Source organism: Schistocerca gregaria, chromosome 7 (genome assembly GCF_023897955.1).
Source record: "Schistocerca gregaria isolate iqSchGreg1 chromosome 7, iqSchGreg1.2, whole genome shotgun sequence".
In the NCBI taxonomy this organism is placed as follows: domain Eukaryota; kingdom Metazoa; phylum Arthropoda; class Insecta; order Orthoptera; family Acrididae; genus Schistocerca; species Schistocerca gregaria.
In genome coordinates, this window is record NC_064926.1 from 347,558,739 (window position 1) to 347,582,137 (window position 23,399).

General features: G+C 41.2%; 1 protein-coding gene across 1 annotated transcript in view; it reads right to left on the reverse strand.

The window, feature by feature from the left end:
- The window catches only part of LOC126281400 (WD repeat-containing protein 48), a 156,719-nt gene that overhangs the window by 9,594 nt on the left and 123,726 nt on the right, over positions 1–23,399 (reverse strand). Inside the window, exons 9-12 of the mRNA XM_049980333.1 lie at positions 18,391–18,493; positions 15,309–15,471; positions 15,035–15,226; positions 2,864–3,053 (exon numbers count right to left, since the gene is read on the reverse strand). Coding sequence (XP_049836290.1) covers positions 2,864–3,053; positions 15,035–15,226; positions 15,309–15,471; positions 18,391–18,493 — 648 coding nt within the window. The remainder of the gene's footprint in view (positions 1–2,863; positions 3,054–15,034; positions 15,227–15,308; positions 15,472–18,390; positions 18,494–23,399) is intronic.

A 23,399-nucleotide genomic window follows, 5' to 3' on the forward strand; every position in this document is an offset into this window, starting at 1 on the left:
GATATTGAGCCAGCTTAAGGTGATTCTTCTCTTCTCTTTTTCTGTCCACTGTTTAGTATAGTTCAACACAATAATGAACCCATAGGGTCACAATGCTTCAAACATGTTTCAAGGAAATGGAAATATAAATGTTACTGGCCACTAAATTAACAAATTGCATTACAATTTATTGATAAAAATACAAACTTTAAGCCAAATACTTGCACCATCAAAGAACATCAAAATGAAAATAGATGTTACTGATAGACTTAAATGTGCACTTTTTAGTTAGTAGCAATGCTTATAAACTCAGTGGTATCAATTTTACAATATGTGGTGCCAGTTACAGACACGATTTGATACATTTACTATTTTTGGGTAATTTTTGAGGCAAATAATATAGTGAATACATTTTTAGGAACATTCATAATTCAGTAAGCAAACTGACAATACAATGAAGAATGACCATCTTTTCAGTGCCTTTGGCTCACTTCTGATTCCTTGTTATGATACCGCAAAAAACTGACATGACAAAATTTTTCAGCAACTTTGAAGAGAGACTAGAACAACAGAATGCATCCTCATTGCACATTTTTACTATTTCACTGTTCTACACAAAACATTGTTGCATGATAGCAAGTTGTAGTATACAATGACCTGCCAATGTTGAGAATTTTTTTGAACATTTCTAGAGTTGAAGAATGTGACTCTGTGAAAAAGGGTTTATTAACTACACCACATTCCACATGGTACAAGTTCGTGTAAGCCCGTTAAGTATATTCTGTACAAATTTCAATAAAAGTGAAAATGGTTGAGATAGGAAACTTAGGTCATCTAACATGGAATGACCACATTTCATCCGCAAGGCCTAGACAGTCCTTCTGAAGCAATTAATGGAATACAAAAATCCAGTAACCTAAAAATGTAGCCACCTGATTCAAAATTAGCACATAACAATGGCAGCGGGAAGACGAATGAATAACTTCAGTTTATTGGGAGAATTTTATGGAAGTATAATTCATCTGTAAAGGAGACCATGTACATAACAGTAATGCTTGAATGTGTGGGATCCCCACCAGATCAAATTAAAGGAAGACATTAAAGCAATTAGGCGATCTGCTGCTAGATTTGTTACTGGTAGGTTCGATTAACACAGAAGTATTATGGAGATGCTTCGTGAGTTCAGGTGGCCTGGACGATGTTCTTTTATGTGGAACACTACTGAGGAAATTTAAGAGAACTGGGATTTGAAGATGACTGCAGAATGATTCTACAGCCACCACCATACATTTTGTGTAAGGATCACGAAGATAATTAGGGCTTGTACAAAGACATATAGACAGGCATTTTTCCTTCACTCTATCTGCAAGTGGAACAGGAAAAAAAAAAAAAAGACCAGTGGTGGTACAATATACCCTCCACCACACAACATACAGTATGTATGTAGATGCAGATGTAAAATAATTGTTTGCTTTTTATTAAGAAAATGTGTGAAATAGAAAAAAAAAAAAAAAAAAAAAAAAAAAAAAAAAAAAAAAAAAAAACAAAAACAAACACTGAATACGATTCTTGGAGGAGGAAAACGAGGGCTAAAAACGGAGGGTGGCGGAAGGAAATAAAAATGGATACATGTAAAAACAACAGTATGATCAAAATTTGTACTTTGAGCATTGTACGAAGGTGCAGTCATTTCTGAAATACTAGATAAACTTCCTTAGCACAATAAATCTTTCCTTCTCATCTTGTCTCATCCAATTATGGCCTTTGATTATCACATACAGTATGTATTTCTTACAGCAATATTGTGTCACTGTGACATTCACAAGTTCCTTTTCATTACTAATCAATAATTATTACAGTCAATTTGCAACATCGAATATTTATTTAAATTCTTTAAAAGATTTTGAAGCTTTTTATTTTCTCATTGCAGTCGTAAGTGAACAACAAACTGAGTCCCTCATTTCTATCATGAGAGATGAGTACTAATATAATCACATTCATGTGAAACAAAACTGTGTGTGTGTGTGTGTGTGTGTGTGTGTGTGTGTGTGTGTGTGTGTGTGTGTGTGTAGTCACAACATTGTGAGATGTTTAAAATAATGTTACTATGAACCCACAATATGCTCGTATCCCACCCCTGTCTATTGTGTGAAGCTTTCAAAAAACACACAAGGGAACACAGACAAAGCTTTTATTTAATCACACAGTAGCATTGATAGGCATGAACAAAACAATTGTCTTCCTCTGTTCTTGTCATCCTGAGTCTTCCTCAACATTATTTCTTAGTGACTTTGCTATGCATATTTTTGAACAAGGTAATTTCTTCCACTCATTTTCATTCATGGAGAAGTATCTACTTCTAAAAACTAGTTTCATATAGTTCCTTATTGTGTCTACATCTGCTACCCTCTTGATAAACAGGACTCTTTTTTTTCTGATTGTAATTTCATGTTGATGATCTTTCTTCTTAGAATAATTTAAAATAACATGGTAATAATAAACAAGTATTCATTTTACAATACTGAATAATCGAGGATGGAATAATAACAATATAGAGAAATGGATACATTGCTACTACCATGTAGAGGAGATGTTGAGTCGCAGACAGGCACACTGAAAATACTGCTATAAATGTGACCTTTCAGCAAAAAGGCCTCCAAACATAGAAAACACACAGTGAGGCCTCAGCGGTCAGTGATAGTGGCTGTGTGTGAGTTGAGCTTGCATGAATCTGCATGTATTTTTTATGTGAGAAGAAGGCCGAAAGCTCACATGTATAGCAGTATTTCTGTTGTGCCTGTCCGTGACTCAACATCATCTCTATACAGTAAGTAGCAATCAATCTTTTTCTTCATTTAAAAACACTGTGATGAATACTAATTACCTGATCATTACACAGAAGTTCAACCCTTTCTTCAGCTATAGATCCTGTTTCCTGTCTTTCTGGATCTGTTCCACTGGGAGAACTAGGACCAGCTACTGAGCCAGATTCAGAACCAGCACCCAACACCTTTTCATACACATGTTCAGCAACTTTTCTCACTTGTATGAAATCATTGGCTATTAATCGGTCCCTGAAATAAAATGAACATTATATAATATGAACAAACATAGTATATTATATACTACATTTCTGCTTACAATGAGAGTTCTTTAGAGGTATTTTTGATGTTCGGTTTGCGGGGCGCTCAAATGCGCAGTCATCAGCGCCTGTACAATGTGCCAATTTTTAAACAGTTCAACTTTTTTACACAGTCCAATCTAGCCACTGTCACGAATGATGATGATGATAATGAAAACACCCAGTCCCAGGCAGAGAAAATCCCCAACCAAGCCAGGAACTGAACCTAGGATCACGAGATCCAGAGGCAGCAACACTAACCACTAGACCACGAGCTGCGGACCCTTAGGGGTGTGATAAACTTTTTGAAACCAACTATATGGTGATGTAGGTTAGGGTCCCAGGTATCACGCCCTACAGCCATTTCTCGATTGCGAGCAATTGACAAAAAACAATTTAAGAGTTTCTTGGATTTCAATATACCTTCAAAAACAGTATTAATTTCAAAATGATGGTGTACCTCAGTGGTTAAGTTATTTGGCCTGTATGCAGAGGGTCATGGGTTTAGATTCTATTGGGTGCATTTTTTTTTAATGAAAATGACCACAATATTTACTTTTATTCAGTTAACAGATTCAAATATAATTTTTTCATTTCTAATCTTTTGCTGCATGATTTTAATCACTCTGTTAACTTTACTTGCTTACAATTTTTCTTCCTTTTATTCTTTCTCATTTTCAATTTTTGACCATATGATTTTAACTAGTTTTAGCTGTTTTCTCAAATTTAATTCCTTCTTTTCTTTCGTTTATATTATTGCAATTGTTATTCTATTACTTTCATTTAAATCTTCATCAACCTTATTTTGTCCATGGTGCAAGAATAATTAACGTTTTAAATATTTGTATAACAATTACCACCCAAAAAAATGTATATTTTGCAGTGCAAAATAAATTTGACACCATAAATAAATTATTCTGTCATTTGTTTTTTCACTGAAACATCAATATTTTCAAATTTTTAAATATTATGATAGGTAGGTAAATCAAAACTAGCAAACATAATTCGTGAACCACTAACAGGTACATTATTTATTTATTGTTCCGTGGGACCACATTATGGAGAAGTCTCCATGGTCATGGAACGCGTCAATACATGAAATTATAACACGATTGTAGAAACAGATAAAATGAAATATAAGAAACATATTCAGGCGACAAGTCGTTAATTTAAATAAAGAAAATCAAGAATGTAACACTGGAATTTGCTTAATTTTTTAGCTCTTCCAGGAGCTACTCAACAGAATAGAAGGAGTGAGCCATGAGGAAACTCTTTAGTTTAGACTTAAAAGTGTTTGGGCTACTGCTAAGATTTTTGAGTTCTTGTGGTAGCTTACTGAAAATGGATGCAGCAGAATACTGCACTCCTTTCTGCACAAGAGTCAAGGAAGTGCATTCCACATGCAGATTTGATTTCTGCCTAGTATTAACTGAGTGAAAGCTGCTAACTCTTGGGAATAAGCTAATATTGCTAACAATAAACGACATTAAAGAAAATATATACTGTGAGGGCAATGTCAAAATTCCCAGACTATTGAATAGGGGTCGACAAGAGGTTTTCGAACTTACAGTCAAAAGCCTTCGTTCGATCGATCGGAGACTGTTTCTCCCAAAAGCTGCACTGATAAGGAGAAAAAAGTCTCGAGATTCAAGGAACCAACAAAGCCGAAGAGCCACCATCCATTCAAACAACTTGCAGAGGAAATTGGTGAGACTGATCCACTGGTGATCACTGAGGGCCAACAAATCCTTACTGGGCATAAGGAGAGAAACTTCAATATTGTCCGCCATTGAGAAGGGAAAACACCTAGGAGTTATATACAGTTTAACGCCTGGAGGAGATATTGTCATTGTGGAGGAGTGAGGTGTTGAAGCAACTGGTTATGGATGGAATCAGGACCAGGGTCTGTATCATGGGAAGAGCCAAGGACCTGAAGCAGCTCCCATTCAGTGAAGGGTTCATTGTAGGATTCCTCCTGACAAAAGGTAATATGTAAGTGGGAAGCTTTGGTCCACTGTTTCCGGTGGAGTAGGGTGTCTGGATTGAAGGCCGACATCGATGTGTCGGCAGATGTCAGATCTGTACTAAGGCCATCCAGTAGCGTTAGGCCTGGGATGAAAGACAACTGTTGGCAACCTGGGACGGTGTGGAGTGTAGCTCCTCCCTATGTTCTTTGGTCCCTTCATTACGGATGTGGGCTACACTCCACACCTGTAATGAAGGGACAAAATAACCTAGGGAGAAGAGAAAGGGTTTCCAACTTCCCGCCTACTCTTTTTGATTAAGTAACAGGCTTTGGGATGAAAGTGTTTAAAGATACTAAGTCGAGTGGAGGGCAAGTGCCACTAAGGTATTGCAAGGCTCGCCAGCAATCACGGATGGTGATGGCAATGGCCATGCTTCACCACACAACTGACTGGTGGCAAAAGGGGCTTGTCAAGCAGCGGACAGGAAACTCGATAGTGCAAATAATCTTACTGGACTCGTCATCGACATCTTCATCAGTACAATCTGACAAAGAAGGGGTAAACACAACCTGGGAGGCATATAGATGCCATCAGTGTGATGGAAAGCCCAGTGGGGTAACCTGGCCATCGGCAGGCGGGAATGGAAAGAGAGAATCAACAGGAAGAGGTCACTGTTGCAAAGGTCATTGGGCTGCAACCAGTGTAATGAAGGGAACTAGAGCAGAAGATCAATAGCAGAGAAAATGCCATAAAAAGCACTAAAATGGGTATGGCAACCATGATTAAGAAGGCATAGATCATAGTCCATAAGAAACTGGTCTACAAGGAAATCCCGACTAGATGAAAAAGTGCTGCCCCACAAGAGGTGATGGGCTATTCCCCAAGGAGAAAGAAAGAAGGGGACATGGGGTAGAGGGGTTGCTGAAGGAGAGCAGTTAGAGCAGCAGGTCTAGGTGGCCTGTCAGGAGAGAGCTAAAGATCACAAATCATGATTGCAGACTCCAAGCCAAACAGCAAAGACTTATGATGTGGTTGTTGGAGAGTAAATGTACTAACCATGTCCATATGGACCAACATGCAAATGTCACTGGAAGCCTTAGAAGGGCCTACCTAGTTTCAACAGAAAGCATGGAGCCCACGAAACGATGGTGAGCGACCATCAGTAAAATTAGATTCCTGTAGAATGACACAAGCTGCAGAGCAAAAGGAAATAAAGGATTGCAACTATGGAAGGTGATAGCGGTATCAGTTACAATTCCATTGAATAAGCACAGAACAGGCATCCAAACAGAAGGTGAATGATTCAAACCTGGTGATCCCGCTGGGTCACCACCCATCACTAACTAGGATGAGACGACATCCATAAACAAGAAGTCAGACTCAGGTCATGAGGGGGGAATTGAGACTGAAGGGGCTTTGTCCCAGGACTTACCTTGCTTCTTCTTCTTCCCCTCCTCCTTCACAGGTTGAGGAGGGCAGAGCCAGGGGAAAGAGAAGGCCTCACCAAGATCTGAAATGGAAGGAGAGCATGGACTGTGGGCCATGTGGCCAAAGCGAGGCAGCAGGTCTGGGAGACACCAGATGGGCGTGAAGAGGTAGTCCAAGCCGTGAGGAAAGGTTTCAAGGCCCGAAGCTTGTTTTCAATAAGTGTACACCAATCAGCATGCCACAGCGATAAAATGTGCTGACAAATGACCCTGCTAAAATCAGATGAAGGCACACGACAAGAAGCTGTCCAAGGCTGGAGGACCGCAGGCTTGGCTGCGGCATCTGCAACTTCGTTCCCAGGGATACCGACATGACCAGGAACCCACATAAAGGTAACCAGAGAACCGTCGTCCACCAGCTGCTGTAGAGAGCATTGGATCCGGTGCATAAAAGGGTGAACCGGATACGGATCACTGAGGCTCTGGGAATCAGAGCAGATGACATAAGCAGAATGTCGGTGGCGACGGATGTAAAGAACAGCCTGATAGAGGGCAAATAGCTCAGCTGTGAGGACCGAACAATGGCCATGGAGCCGGTATTTGAAACTGCGTGCCCCGACAAGAAAATAACACCCGACACCGTCATTGGTCTTAGAGCCATCTGTATAAATGATGATCGTATTAATGAACTTCAAACGAAGTTCGACAAACCATGAGCGGTATACCGAAGCTGGGATAACCTCCTTTGGGAGCGTGCTGAGGTCAAGGTGAACGCGAACCTCAGCCTGGAGCCAAGGTGGCATTTGGCTCTTGCCCAGTCTAAAGGTTGCAGAGAGTGGAAAATCAAGTTGCTGAAGAAGGCGACGAAAGCGAACTCCAGGGGGTAGCAGGGCAGATACATACAACCCGTATTGATGGTCGAGAGACTCGTCAAACGATAAGACAGGTGTTAGGGCATGCCAACAGGCATACCGACAAAGCAGTATGCCATGTGGGTAGGTTAGTGGCAATTCACTGGCTTCAGCATGAAGACTCTCGACGGGACTAGTACAGAACGCACTGATCGCAAGACATAATCTCCGATGTTGTATAGAGTTGTGGCAGCGTAAGATGGACAGCCATGCAGAGGAATATACAAAGCTCCCATAATCCAGCTTTGAGTGGACTATCGAGCGATATAAGCGAAGTAGGACGGTTCGATCCGCTCCCCACGACGTACCGCTGAGAACACGGACATTGAGGGAACGGGCACAATGGGCAGCCAAGTTTCCTGTCAAATGTAAGACCTAAAAATTTTGTTGTCTCCACGAATGGGAGAGCAACGAGACTGAGATGTAAGGACGGTGGGAGAAACTCTTTGTAGCACCAGAAGTTAATACAGACCGTCTTCTCGGCAGAAAAACGGAAGCCACTGGCGACACTACAGCAGTAAAGATGGTCAAGACAACGCTGGAGACAATGCTCCAGGAGACATGTATGCTGCGCTCTGCAGTAGACGGTAAAATCGTCTACAAAAAGGGAGCCTGATACATCAGCTGGGAGGCAATCCATTATTGGATTGACTATGGCAAGAGAGCGATGCTCAAAACTGAGTACTGTGGCACCCCATTCTCCTGGCGAAAGGCGTCGGACAGAACAGAACCCACACGTAACCTGAATTTGCGATCCATTAAAAATGCACCAATAAAAAGAGGGAGGTGACTGTGAAGGCCCCATGTACGCATGGTACAGAGAATGCCCCCCCCCCCCCCCCCCCCCCTCCATAGGTGTTGCAAGCCTTCTTCAAATCAAAGAACACAGCTACTGTCTGGCACTTCTGCAAGAAGTTATACATAATGAAGGTTGACAAGGTAACCAGATGGTCGACAGCAGAGCGGCACCTACAAAATCCACATTGTACATTGGTAAGTAGGCGACGAGATTCGAGCAGCCAAACCAAATGAGAGTTAACCATTCGTTCCATCACCTTACAGACACAGCTGGTAAGGGAAATGGGTCGATAACTGGAAGGCAAGTGATTGTCCTTCCATGGCTTAGCACCAGCATGTGGGAACATGACCCTCAATCCAGATGCAATTATAAGTACAAAGAAGAAAACCTTTACCCACAGGAGCAAGGTTCTTCAGCATCTGAATGTGAATAGAATCAGGCCCCGAAGCAGAGGGCTGCGACTGGGCAAGAGCACTTTTTAGTTCCCGCATGGTGAATGAGGCATTCTAACTTTCATGATTCGAGGAGCAGAAGTTACGTGGCCTTGCCCCCTCTGCCCGTTTTCGGGGGAGGAAGGCAGGGTGGTAATGAGCGGAGCTCGAAACCTCTGCGAAAAATCGGCCAAGGGCATTGGAGACATCCTCAGGGGCCACAAGGACATCATTCGCGACCGCCAAGCCAGAAAATGGTGAGTGGACCTTAGTGCCAAATAGCCGGCGCAGGCGACCCCAGACAACAGAAGAAGGAGTAAAACTGTTGAAGGAGCTTGTGAAAGCAGCCCAGCTAGCTTTCTTGCTTTCTTTAATAACACGACGACACTGCGCATGTAATCGTTTATAATTAATACAATTCACCATCTTAGGCTGGCGTTTAAAGGTGCGTAAAGCATGTCGACGAGCACGTATAGCATCTCTACATGCTGCTGTCCACCAGGGGACTGGTACGCGATGTGGAAAAGAAGTAGTATGAGGTATGGAATATTCAGCAGCAATGAGAATGACTTCCATGAGGTGTGTGACCTGACTATCAGAGTTTGCGAAGTTTTGATCCTGAAATGTCACCCTGGAAGAGAAGAGCCCCCAGTCTGCTTCGGAGACATTCGAAGTAGTTGAGCACGGAGATGGATAACACAAGGGAAGTGTTCGCTCGAATATTATCAGAAAGAGCATACCACTCAAACCGACATGCAAGTTGGGTAGTACATATAGAGAGGTCTAAATGGGAATAGGTGCGAGTTGTGTCCGAAAGAAAAGTAGGGGCACCAGTATTGAGGTAGACAAGATTGAGGTGGTTGCAAAGATCTGCTATCAGGCAGCCTCTCGGGCAGGATGCTGGAGAGCCCCAAAGGGGATGGTTAGCACTGAAGTCTCCAGTCAACAAAAATGGTGCAGGTAGCTGAGCAATAATTTGCATTATGTCTGCCCTAGTAATGGCAGACAACGATGGAGTGTAAACAGTACAAATGGAAAATGTGAAAGTGGGGAGAGTAAGTTGGACAGCAACTGCCTGCAGATCGGTGTGCAATTGGTGTGGGATCGTAGTAGATATCATCCCAGACCAGCAACATAACCCCTCCATGAGCCGGAATACATGCTACAGGGGGTAGGTCAAAACGCACAGAGGTATAGTGTGCCAAGTCAATACGATCGCATGGGTGTAGCTTCGTTTCCTGGAGAGCTACAACGAGTGGACAGTGCAAGCTTAGCAGCTACTTTAAGTCCTATCGGTTGGAGAAAATGCCGTGAATATTCCAAAGAAGAAGTGCCATCGTGAGAAGAAAAAGTAAAACAAGAAGCAAGAAGGGGTCACCTTGAAGCCCGCTGAGGGCCTGGCTTCAAGCGAGCACTGCTGCCGCTATCAATAAGCGGAGAGTCATCGTCCATTTTTTCAATATGTTCGTCGGCCACCATTTTAAAATGGTCGGGAGGGGGAGCTTCTTCCGCCGGTGAATGGCCAGATGTTCGGCTACCAACGGTGCGGCCAGGCGAAACGGGAGACGGCCTGGGGCGGCAACCGCTGGGTGGCGCAGGAGAAGAAACACGCCATGGCGGAGAAGGAGAACTTTTCTTCTACAAGCCTGCCTTCTTGGAAGGTCATTTACTCGAAGTACTGGTCGATGGCTGGGAGTTCGGGGTTCGTAAGAAGTCTTCATGGGACGGTTCCTTTTTGAAGGCTCGTGCATCTGACTTCTGGGTCTTAGTCTTGGCAGAAGCTGATGAAGGTGCTTGTGTCTCAGGGGTGACGGGAGGAAGAGGAGACGTTGACTGGGCGACCTTAGCAATGGCTGAACAGACGACCGCAGCGCTAAAGGTCAGATCGCATGTCTGCTTCGATACCTCCCAGGTAGGCCGAGGAGAGGCGAGGACAATACTGTATTTCCCTGCTGGGAGCAGCGTGGGTGTACTACTAGCAAAAAGCTTGCGAGCAGCCGAGTTGGACACTTTCTCTTTGACCCAAATTTCCTGTATACAGCATTCATCCTTGTAGAGGGGACAGTCGTGAGAGGACGCCGCATGGTCATCTGGAAAGTTCATGCAATGAGGAGACTGAGGTGGACAGTCACCCTCATGGGCGTCCCTGCCACAAGTGACGCATTTAGCCACATTAGAATAAGACTGGCGGGTGTGGTTAAAAAGCTGACACTGATAGCAGTGCATAGGTGTCGGGACATAGGGGCAAACAGAAATAACCTCATAGCCTGCTTTGATGCACGACTCTATCAAAGGTCAAGAAAAGTGTCCGAGTCGGTACAAGGTCATTGTCGACCTTTTTCATGACCCTATGGACAGCTGTAACGCCCTGCTCAGCGAGGAAAAACTGAATCTCCTCATCAGTCAATCCGTCGAGTGATCTAGTAGATACCACACCATGCGACAAATTCAAAGTGCGGTGAGCCTCTACCCGGACAGGGAACGTGTACAGGAGTGTGGCCCGAAGGAATTTTTGTGCCTGAAAGGTGCTCTCAGTTTCCAACAACAAGATACCGTTATGCATTCCGGTACAAGACTTTACAGGAACGGCTATGGCATCTACGCCCTTCTGAATAACGAAAGGGTTGACAGATGAAAAATCCTTTCTGTCCTCAAATCTAGAAACTATTAGGAACTTTGGGGCAGGCGGTAGTACTTTTGTCACTGGTGGCTGTTCAAGTTTCTGTTTTTGGGCAGAAGTCAAGAGAGAAGAAGAATAGAAATCCATTGTGGATGAATCCCTTACGATTGCCAGAGTCTCTGATGGCACGCTCCTTCCTTGTGGGGACCCTCTCAGAGGGCGCTCCTGCCTTAGGTGAATGTTTACACCTCCCGAGAAACGGACGGAGGGACCAATCAGCATGGTCGGAAGGTGTCAGCTTGGGGAATCACTCCTCCCCGAGCCTGGCCTTTACCAGGGGGTACGCACGGGCCCTACTTGTCTATCCAGGGCGGGGAATTACGCTTTACCCCGGCACCGGCTACACGTGCGAACGCGTGGGTCGGCCTTCAGGCACACACGAGGAGGGAAGAAGGATAGGGGGAAAAAAAAGGGGAGAGAGGGAGAGAAAGGACAGACTGTCTCCAAGGTGGAGACCATAGGGTGGACAAGAAGGCAAGGTAAAAAGTAAGGAAGACAGTGAGAGACAGAGAAGGACAAAGAAAGGAAACAAACAAGAGAAGGAAGAAACCAGAATAAACGAAAAACCAAAATGACCACAAATGTAAGCTGTTGAACCATCCGTCTCCGGGCGCAGGCGCAAACTACCCCCTTCAGGGGGAGGGACTCCTTTTAGTCGCCTCTTACAACAGGCAGGAATACCTCAGGCCTATTCTTACAGCGGAACAGCAGGGGGACACCAGGGAGTGATATGCCGGTGGCTGGGTAACAGGAGTGGTGTGGCAACTGCAAAGGGAGGGGAGACAAGAGGGAGATGGGACTGGGATAAGGAGAAGGGAGGATGGGAAAAGGGGACGTAACACAGGCAAATGTAGATGTCATATACAGGGTGAAGACAGTCATATTTCTGATGAGCCTCTGTGTAGGATGAACGATTTCTTCTTTTAAACTGGGTAATATGATGACCATGGGGAGCAATGGGTGTGACACGTAACGCACATGGGCAGTGGAACAAAGGAGCTCCGCTCACGGAGTCTACATTCACTGCACAAAGGGTCATTGCATATCTGTAAGATGTGTGCTCAAAACAAATACACCAGAAACACCTCAAGGGTGGCAGGATGTATGGCTTCACATCACACTGATATACCATAACCTTGACCTTCCCCAGGAGGGTAGTCCCTTCAAATGTCAGAATAAAGGTGGCGGTATCAATGCAATTGTCCTTGTGGCTTTTCTGCACATGCTGAACAAAATCTGCTGTCATGCCAGATTCCTCTGGAGTTCCTCATCAGTTTGAAGGATGAGGTCCCTACGAAAAATGACACCCTAAGCCATATTCAAAGACTGCTGAGAGGTAATGGACACTAGGATATCACCACAAGGTCACGAGAACGAAGGGCAACAAATTTGGCAGCAGTAGTTTTGATCAACAGTGGACTTGGCTACATCTTACAGAATACACTTCACCAATCATGTCGTTGATAGTTTCTACAAAAAAAATTATGACTTGGTGACAGTGAAAGTATTCCTGTGTGTCCTTGTGCACATCAGGTAGCAAGGAAAAGATTTCACCATTAGCTGGCAGTCCTTGCCCTCCTCCCAGGAGATAGCCAGGAAAGGGAAGGCAGCAGGGTTACAAGAAGCAGCACTAAAAGGCATCCATTCCCAATTAAGGATATTGCTGTAAAAGAACCCCCACTCTGATCAAGTGCTCTCCCGGTGAACACCACACAGCCACAGCAAGCGCTTTATGCCAGTGAGGCCACTGCCGGGAGTTTAGGCATACAAGAGGAGGTAGCAGCTCTGTTGTCAGGGGGCTCAATCAAGTGGGTATATAATGACCTGACTGCACAGACTGACTACCGTGCTAGCTATATAGTGTTGAAGGACAAGTGTCGAAGAAATGACGGAAAATGGGGTAAGGCTATGAGCCAAAGACAATAATTAAGGAGTTATTCTCCAGTTGGCTCACACTACAGAGAGAAAATCTAAAAGGGGAGGTCAAACCCCAAAGGGAAACTAAAAATGTCGAAGAGGAAAAGTGAAAAAAAGCAAGAAGAACAAAAACTGGACAGAAAACCAGAAACCAGGAGGGTAGCCGGGCTGACGTAAGCGTGGAAAACACACAGAGGGGAAGAAGGGGACGGAGGAGCAAGAGGGAGGACTGGGACGGAGGAGTGTAGGGAAGGGATTGCAGCCTGGAATGGAATAAAGGGCCGCAATAGCTCAGGGTTCTATCTGCACCACTCATAAACTCATGAAATAGGCATAAGCCCCCTGGGGAGGGGGTTTCTTGTTAGTGGTGGTTATGGTCTGGTTGTTCAAGGAAATGTAACAAAGAAGAAAATTTGCATGTCTATGAAACTGGTAGCTCATACCATTTGGCTATTGCAAAGTGAACTGGTACTGATATAAACTTTGCCTATTAACAGAAAGGAAGGAAATCAACTGTGAAATAGCTTTAATTTCAGTAACACACATGACTATTAAAAACAGAAAAAGACAGAAATCAGTTCATGTACATACACACATGCACATACACGCAAGCTTGAGAAAACTGTAAAACTGCAATTACAATATTGTTAAAATTGGAATAAGATAGAATAGCTGGCTAGCACAAAATAAATGCGCTGCCATACCAGATTCCACTGGAGTTAGTCGTCAGTTTGAAGGATCAGGTCCCTGTGAAAAATGACACCCTGAACCATATTCAAAGACTGGTGAGGGGTAATGGATACTAGGATATCACCACAACTCAAGAGGTAAAGTTCCAACTATTACTCACAACCCTACTTAACTAAATTAAATGTCAAATTGCTCAAAGATCTTAATTTCAGTTGTTTTTGCAAGTCTTTCTATATACTGACAGGTGATAATGCAATCATGGAAGCCTGGTCAACAAAACCACAAGACATGGTTGGTACCATCAGCTCTTGAAGAGGATCATCAATGCAGTCTAGCCACATGTGATAATGGCCCACTAGGTACAGGCACTCCCTTCTCCAGAGGTTTATCTCCCACAGATGCTATATTTGTAATAATGAGTGGCTCCTTCTACCAAAATGCATAATGTGTAAAAAGATTTTTGCAGATACAAAATGCCTGCCTCACCTTGCACCCAAACAGATTTTCTTCATGTTTTCGCTTATGGCCCCCTTATTGCTCCACATGGCTACAAAATGGCTTCAAAGCAGCACTTATCATTATTACGTAGCAACCACTTTGAACAAACTACTATATAAAATTAATGTCAGGCTCTCATTGCTTTCTGAAATGAGAAATATAATGCTATATGTCCTTACTGTAAATACCAGTGAAGTATTCTGTCAAAATCTGAAGAAATACATGTGTGCCACCCTTTATCTCAACCCTTTGGTCTGTGGATCAAATGTGTGTGAAAGAATCAGAGGAAAGTCCTGTTCCATGTGTCAACAAATTACCCCCTACTGCTTAGGTATTCTATCCCACCAGAAGCACGACCATTCTTGGAAGAAGCCATGTCATTTTCTTTAATGACTGTCACTTTTACCATTGACAAGATGCCTATTTCTATGAATATTTAATCCTAAAAATTTGACAAAATTAACTTATATGAATTGAAGAGATGGAGACTGTTTCTTTGATACACCCTACAGCCCAAACTTAAAATTCAGTGTATATAGATGATTATTTTATCTCGTTCCCATTATGAGTTACATGTCACTAAGATTTTTTAAATTTTATTACAGAATACTTACTTTTTTAGACTTTTTACTCCTGATGTGGCATGGGGCAGAAGGTAGAATGGTATTTTAATAAATTTTGGCAAGTTTTTCTCAACAACAATATCATTCACCCATGGCGGTACTGTCTCATTGAGTAAAACTCCTTCAGTTTCCCCTCCAGCATCACGTACTAACAAACGATAAAGCGTTCGACCACCTACTTCACTGCAAAATTGTAATGATTAGTACATTGAAAGATTTTCAAATTGCTGCTACCTTCCTTGGTAGATGAAAATCATCTCCTTACCTGAAGATAACTGGTGTATGTCCTGGCACAGAAAAGTACTCATTGCCACCCTGACTCTGGCCACCTCCAGCTTGATCAGGGTGACACTCTGCATCTTCATCAACTTGCAGTGGTCTCCACCAATGTTCTAATAAAGCTTGCAGAAGTAAATTGCCATAGTTCACTGGAAGAACATTGTACGGTGTCTTATAAACAGATAATTCAAAAGTACAGCAAGTAACAATAGCAGAATCTAAGTAAAGTTATTACAAACTTATAAAAGGAAAATTTTGGAAGCTATTTTAGTCAGTCTGCGGAAGGTTGTGATACGAGCTAGGCCTGTGATCAAAATTACTACACAATGTATGCAGACGAGTTAGCACAAACCACAAGTCATAGAAGGTGCCAAGAGTTTATACTGTGATTGTTTTTTTAATGACTGTCTGTGAACTGGTAATTAATTTCACGAACTGTGTTGACCTGCAATAATGCCTTCTGCTGATAGTGACAATAGCATTGGAATATGAACAGCATTACTTCCAATAGTTACCTGCTTTGCATGTCGTCTGTTTTATAAATATGACTGCTAGATTTTAAGAACAGTGATTGGAGAACTTCATTCAGAGACTATGTTAACAGTTTACTTGTCACACATAAGTAATTGTGTTTAGACACTTCAGTGTTAGGTTAATGCACTCGAACAACCTAGTTATACGGCAGAGAGCAGCATGTTATCCAACAACAAAATGCAATTAAAGTGTTTGGACTGCAAACCTGGTGTGGACCCCATCATTTAAAAAAGCCTATTTTAGACAACCACTTTTCAACCAGATTTGACCTAAGCTCAGCTACAGATGGCACATTTGCACAAGTAAATGTGGTTACATTATACACTGTACTTCATCAGTTTGTTTGGAAGTTGCCCATAATGAAAATAATCATTGAGTACTGCTATCAGTATCTATATGAAAGGGAATGAAAAATAGTTTTCCTCAGTTTCCCTCTGAACACCATCTATCTTCTACCTACACACATTGAAATTAAAGTTCCCAACTCTGGTTTCTGACTATGCCTTCACGATAATCTCAGGAACTACTGTAGGGAATGTAATACGGATTTCCCTAACAGATAAGACTGATTCACAAGAAAGATTTGTGCATGTAATTTATAAATATTCTGTTCAAACTGGCTGAATTATGGTGAATTAAAGAACCCCACCACTATGAAAACATTATGAGTGATGCCTAGTAGTGAACAAGAGATAGACATAAGGCCATCTGACTGCAACAACAGGCTGACATGAGGAACTGCTACAAGGACACCTATGTGATCTACCTTTTATGATGAATTAAAGACTGCCCCCAGCCCACTACTATGAAAATGATGTTATTGTCATCTAGCAGGAGATAAGTGGCAGGTTGGCGAACTTCAGTACCATGACGATCTGAGTTTCTGTTACCAGGAGGCCAGTGGGAGCTACTGCCAACATCTGAAACGTCTTGTGCTGCAGGACGTATCAGGTATTAAGCTACAAGGAATAGATTTTTGTATAGAGTTTACATTTAAAAGTGTGAAGGGAAATGTGGGAAAAGCTCACACAGATGTAGCCCATGCTGGACTGGCACTGCAGTAGCGCTGTTGGCAACTGGCCGTGGCTCGCAGTCAGGCAGCCAACACTGTACAAGTTCAGCAGTTACGCAGCAGAGAAGGGGATTTTGCTGAACTGGTGCTGCGGTCAGTTGGAATGGGTAGCGCAACAGCTCACAACTCTCATCTTGCCACAAGATGACACTACAAATGCCAATTAAATATGAAACACAGAACACTTGTGCCTCCTGAGAACTTTCCTGGCATGTGCTACTCAAATTGTTGAATCTGTATGAAAGCGATAATGTTCAGTTACCTAAAGTTGTTCTCTGTGTTTTAATCATAAATCTACGCAGTGGCCAGTGAACAAAATTAGCTCTATGTCAGATTAGTAGTGCTCCTCATGTGAAGCTGGGGCAGGTTGCTAATTTTATTTAAAATTGTATTACCATTTTATGACATTTCCTTTTACAACTATACAAAATATCAATGCTGTTACAGGAGACAAATACAGCCAAGTGACTGTCAGCATCACCTGCTGGTTATTTACTCCATAATTCCTTACAAAATAATAAAACTTCCTCTCCTCTTTATAATATCTACAAGGACCTTACAGACCTATCCCATTTGGTTTTCTGTCTTTTTATTGCATTTGAAACTTGGCACCAGGACAGCAACTTCCTAAACCAGCACAATGCAATTCTCAAAAATTAGAGCAAGCTTAAAAATTTGACTATTCCAACTGCTGTTAAGCATAAAACAATTCAAGAAATTTGACAGCATTGCCTGTAGCCAAATAAATAGCATCTGGTCTCATAACCACAATATTACTAGTTTGATTCCTGCCACAAATATGTTTTAACTCTTATTTGAAATCACATTTATTATCAAATTGATGCATTAACGAACAAATATCAATGTTAACCAATATTTAATCTAAATATCATTTTTAGTTAGCAGTTACATGAAAAATGCATATTCATGGTAAATTAAATATATTTTTAAAATATATTTGTGTTTTTAATAAAATGCTTGTAGTTTCATAAGCTCTAGACACAAAAATGTATTTTAATTTCTACTTGCTGTTTCCCATTTTTGTACCAAATTTTAATTAATTAATAATACTCAATTTTTCACATGAATAATAGTTAAAAATAACAGATGTGTTCATAAAAAAATTGTGATTCACAATATTTGTTGATTAGCAATTTGATTTATTAATAAATGCTGAATTCAAACAAAAGTAAAAAATCTGCCTCCAAGTGTGAATCAAACCAGTGATGATATGGTTAAGGTTAGGGCCATTTGGTGGCAAAAACAGAAATGGTTTGCACTGAATAGCACATGAGAAACTTCAAAGTTGATTATTCTGAGTGATTCTGAGAGTTGCATTGCACTGCTTCAGGACGTCTGTTTCCGCACACTGAGATTCCTATATGTATGAGGGTCCCATAACCCTGAAGAAAATCCAAGTTGGCCAGTCTGTAAAGCCCTCTCGTTGTTCTATCCAAATTACCTTTTTGATCAACTGTGTCATTTGGTGCAAGCCCTGCTTCTCTCGCTGAAACCCATGCCGAAAAGCAGTCATTTTCATCTTGCCCCAAATGAATGGTAAGCATCTGAAATTAAAAAGAAATAATAATTTAAAAAAAAGCAATGATGTCAAATCCATCAAAGACGACAACAATCACAGGTACTCATGAAACAGTTGCAATTTGACAGTATTCAAGCTTGATTAGCACAATTCAGCTGTATATACCATTTTATGTTACTGAAACTACTAGCTGCAGTATTGCTAATTAATTCTCCTACCTTGCCACCTCCTTCTCAATTACACTTCTCACTTCTTTACACTTCTGTTTCTAGCATCTCTCTCTCTCTCTCTCTCTCTCTCTCTCGCACGCCCCCCCCCCCCCCCCTCCTTTTATACAGCCTATAACTTGTTTCCAGACTAAATCCAACAATCATAAGCTGAGAGTGTTTTATTATAAGTCTTGCTGAATGAATAGAACAGTGCACTGGGACTGGATACCATTACTGCCAATTTTAACTTACTTACACACACACACACACACACACACACACACACACACACACACACACACACACTTTCCAGCCTGGATCAAAGCTTCATTCTACCGTTACTGCCTCCCTGCTTCTCTAACTCAACTGATTATGTAACATGAAAAAGGAAAGGGTAGGATGGTGAAGACATGATTTACACAAGAAAAATACTACTGTGTGAAAGACATTCACAACAAATAAATCTTCAAAAACCTTTGGTCCCAACAAATAACTCTTCTGAAATATTTGGCCCCTAATTAGAAAATAATTTTTAGCACTCATACATTTCAGTGCACCGGGTATTTTTTTCCCATGTGTCATCACATGCATTTCTGCAATCTTTGAGGTGTGTGTGTGTGTGTGTGTGTGTGTGTGTGTGTGTGTGTGTGTGTGTGTGTGTGTGAGGGGGGGGGGGGGGGGTAGTAGCATATACAGGGTGTTTGTTTTAACACGAGACAATTCAACATCTCCAAAATGTCGCATCACATTAAAAAAAACGTTCTAGGGGAAAACTTAATATTAGTAAAGGGGGCATCTTTCTACGCTACAATTAGTCACAAACTAACCACCCCTCCTTTATGGGTGGAGTCAACTTAGTATTTTCAATTGGGAACCTCTCATTTTATTGCATATTCGGATTCTATGCCAAAAAATACATACTACATAACAGGAAAGATAAAAAAAAGTACTCATCAAATGGTGGTAGGAGAACACACACATAAAAAAAGTTTTTGCTTATGCAAGCTTTCGGACACAGTGGCTCTGCCTCTTGGTAGAAAGGTTGAAGGGAAGGAAGAGGGGTAAAGGAAAAGGACTGGAGAGGTTTAGGAAAGCAAATGGAGCACAGAAAAATCACCGAGAACCATGGGTACGAGGAGACTTGTCGGATGGGATGAGAAGGAAAGACTGATTGCTGGAGAATGCGCCAGACGAGATTTGAACACCTGAGAGCTTAAATTTGGAAGATGGGGTAATATGCAACACAGAGATCACTGCTAAAATATCACACGAGTCAAAGCTAAGTACATTGTATGTAACAGACGTGGGACGGGGACAGTGAAAAATAGACAGGTCAGAAAATGAAAGATGTACAAACCACAATGGGATGACGAAAGGAGTAGTTAGAGTGAACAAATGCGGAGACAGAAGAAAAAGTACATATCATTCACCAAACCACTGTTTCCCCATTTGTGGTAGATAGCACAGTAAATGATAAATACCAAGCATGCCTGTTTTTGCAAATAAGAACTGACGCATTTGATTCTACATTTTATTTATGAGGTAAATGTAAACCTTTGTGTTCTAATAGTTGATACTGATGTTGAGAGGTTCCTCAGATGCTGTGAGTGTGATTGTACAGTACAAACAACATAGCTACACATTGACCTTTCTGGCAAATAAGCTTCTTGTATGGTAAGGCGGTTTTCTATTCTGTACGAGGTTAATTGCAGTGAGTCCCCAAACAATCAAAATGCTGGATTTTGGTGGCCACTATAAAAAAAACCACCATCAGGGTGGCTGAATTCGGTGTGTGTTTTCACCCTATTGCCATAACTTTCGTGCTGACTGCTATGTGGCTACTAGTGTAATACAAACTACAACCATTGTAATAAGGTTAAATGTTCGTGACATGATAGCGACAGGTGCACCCACTGTGGATATTCACAAAAATCAAACACTTTCATGGTGAAAGGCAAGGAGACATCACATAGCGCAATAGTGAGAGGATAAGGGACTCAACCAAAATCAAGCATCCTGATGGGAACGAAAAACTATTGCAACCGTTCTTGGATCACACTAAATGTAGTGTCTAACCATATTTTGAAATTGATAGCCGTATTGTACTGTACAATCAAATTTGCAACACTAAACTAAATTCTGAGCATAAATATCAACCACTATGACATAAATGTTTACATTTACTTTATAAATGAAATGCAGAATCAAGCGCATCAGTTCTTAAGTGTAAAAGTGGGGGTTCCCATTTGAAAATACTTTTCTTTTGTACAACACATTGTCTTTTGAGATATTTAGTTGTCTCAAGTTAAAACAAACACCCTGTATAGACTACCCATCAAGCTTTCCATATAACACCCAGGGCCTGTGGTTTCATCAAAAACAAAATGGTGTTTAATATGTTATTTTATATGCCCAAACAATAGAGTAGCTTCATGTTAATTTGGTGTGGACCAGTTATTTCCAGGAGCAACTGTATCTGCTAGGATAGATTATGCTATAACCAACAAAGATGTTATAGATAAGGTAAATTACAGTAACTTAGATTTCCTTTATTCTGACCACTTCTGTCAAGTGATAGAATACAAAAATTCAGTTGTGCCTAAAATAACAAAAATTGTGCTACAGAAACGAATGCTGAATACCTCAAATATTAACGCTCTTCAAGACAAACTAGCGAATGAGAAATGGTATTCTGTGTACCAGGTAAAAGGGTCGGATGAGAAATGGAATGAATTCTACTCAACCCTATTGCATCATTATGAATGTAGTTGTCCAGTCAGAGAAGTCCAGAAGGTAGTTAGACACTGTCAAAATGGAAGTAATCCTAGACTAAAACTTCCAACAAATCTGATTAGGCTCAGGCAGCAAGTACATGATCTCAACCAGCTTTATAAATCTACTACTATGCAGGTTTTCAGGGAAAAATACAATAGGGCCAAGCAAACTTGTAAAACTGAAATTGTCAATCTAAGGAAGCAGATTAACAGCAAAACAATAGAACAGTCTGACAACATAAGCAAAACATCTTGGAAGCTGACTGACAAGTACCGAAAAGGTCCCAACAAGATGAACATGGAACCACTCAGTATAAGACATGACGGCAACATTATAAAAAACCCAGATACTACATGTAATATTTTTAATAACTACTACATTTCTGGTGAACAATCAACGCATATTACAGATTCACAGATAGAGATCCGGTGCCATCTCACCCAGTGTACCGAATTTGAATTTGTGGAAGTGAATGAGCAGGAGGTTCGCAGGGCAATATACATGCTAAAGAAAAAAATTTCATCTGGATGGGATGGCATATCCAGTGCTATTATTAAAGCATGCTTAAAAGAAATTTCTAAACCTCTTACTCACCTGATTAATTGCAGTATTAGAGAAAACATGTATCCAACGGTTCTAAAAATGAGTGTAGTGAAACCAGTGTATAAAAAGGGAAGTAAGGAAGAAGTCTCCAACTATAGACCAATATCATTAATTCCCACTTTTAGCAAGATTTTCGAAAGCATTATCCTTTCTCAGCTAAGTGCCTTTTTCACAAAACATAAACTGCTTGTAGATTCGCAGCATGGCTTCAGAAAAGAGCTAAGTACAACCACAGCAGTTACACAGTTCATCCATGAAGTTGACTGTCTGTTGGTCCAGAAGATGCAGACTGCAGGTATATTTTTGGACCTGACAAGAGCATTTGATACAGTAAACCATAGGGTACTTCTTAAAAAGCTAAAATCTTATAGTATTGAGGATCAAGCCATGAATCTTTTAACCACATACCTGTTGAATTGTAAGCAAAGCACTAAATTGTCATACAAACTAGATAATAAAATCATGAACTCCCAGTCCACCTGTATTACAAGGTGTACCACAGGGCTCAATCCTTGGACCCTTTCTCTTCCTTATATATATTAACGACATTGCACAACCCATTAACACCCATATTGTAAGCTATGCAGATGACACGTCAATCTTATTATCTAAAGAGCTAGAATCTCTTGCTACTAGTGGTGTAACAGAACTAACAAAATACTTCAATGATCAGGGACTCAAGGTGAATGTCACCAAATCTCAACTACTGACATTTAAAACAGGCAGTTCTCATCACAACAATATGAATAGTGTGTGTAATATCTCTGCAACAGAAAATGGTAACTGTAAATTCCTGGGTGTATATGTTGATGAAAATTTGCGATGGACATACCACATTAATTTCGTATGTGGAAAAGTCAGTAGTGCCATATATCTCCTCAGCCAGCTCGCTAAGATAGTTCCTAGCCAAGCACTGAAATTAGTATATTATGGAACACTTTACCCCTTTATCAATTAAGGAATTGAACTATGGGGCTGTGCAGCTGATGTACATTTAAAAAGAATACTACTACTACAGAAAAGAGCAATAAGACTTATACATGGGATGGGACATAGAGATTTATGTCATGAAGTGTTTGTGCAGCACAAATATTTGACAATATATTCTCTGTACATCTTCAAAATAGTTGTATTTTTTATAAGTCAACCAACAGAAGCTATGAAGGGCAGTGATGTACATGATTACAACACTAGAACAAAGTGTAACTATTTCCGTAACAGACCAACGTTAAAAATGACTGATAGAAGTCCATATATCAGTGGTTTGATTTGGTATAATAAGCTACCAAACTCTCTAAGAATGTACATGGGAAATGTTTTTAAAACAAAATTAAAATCCTTTCT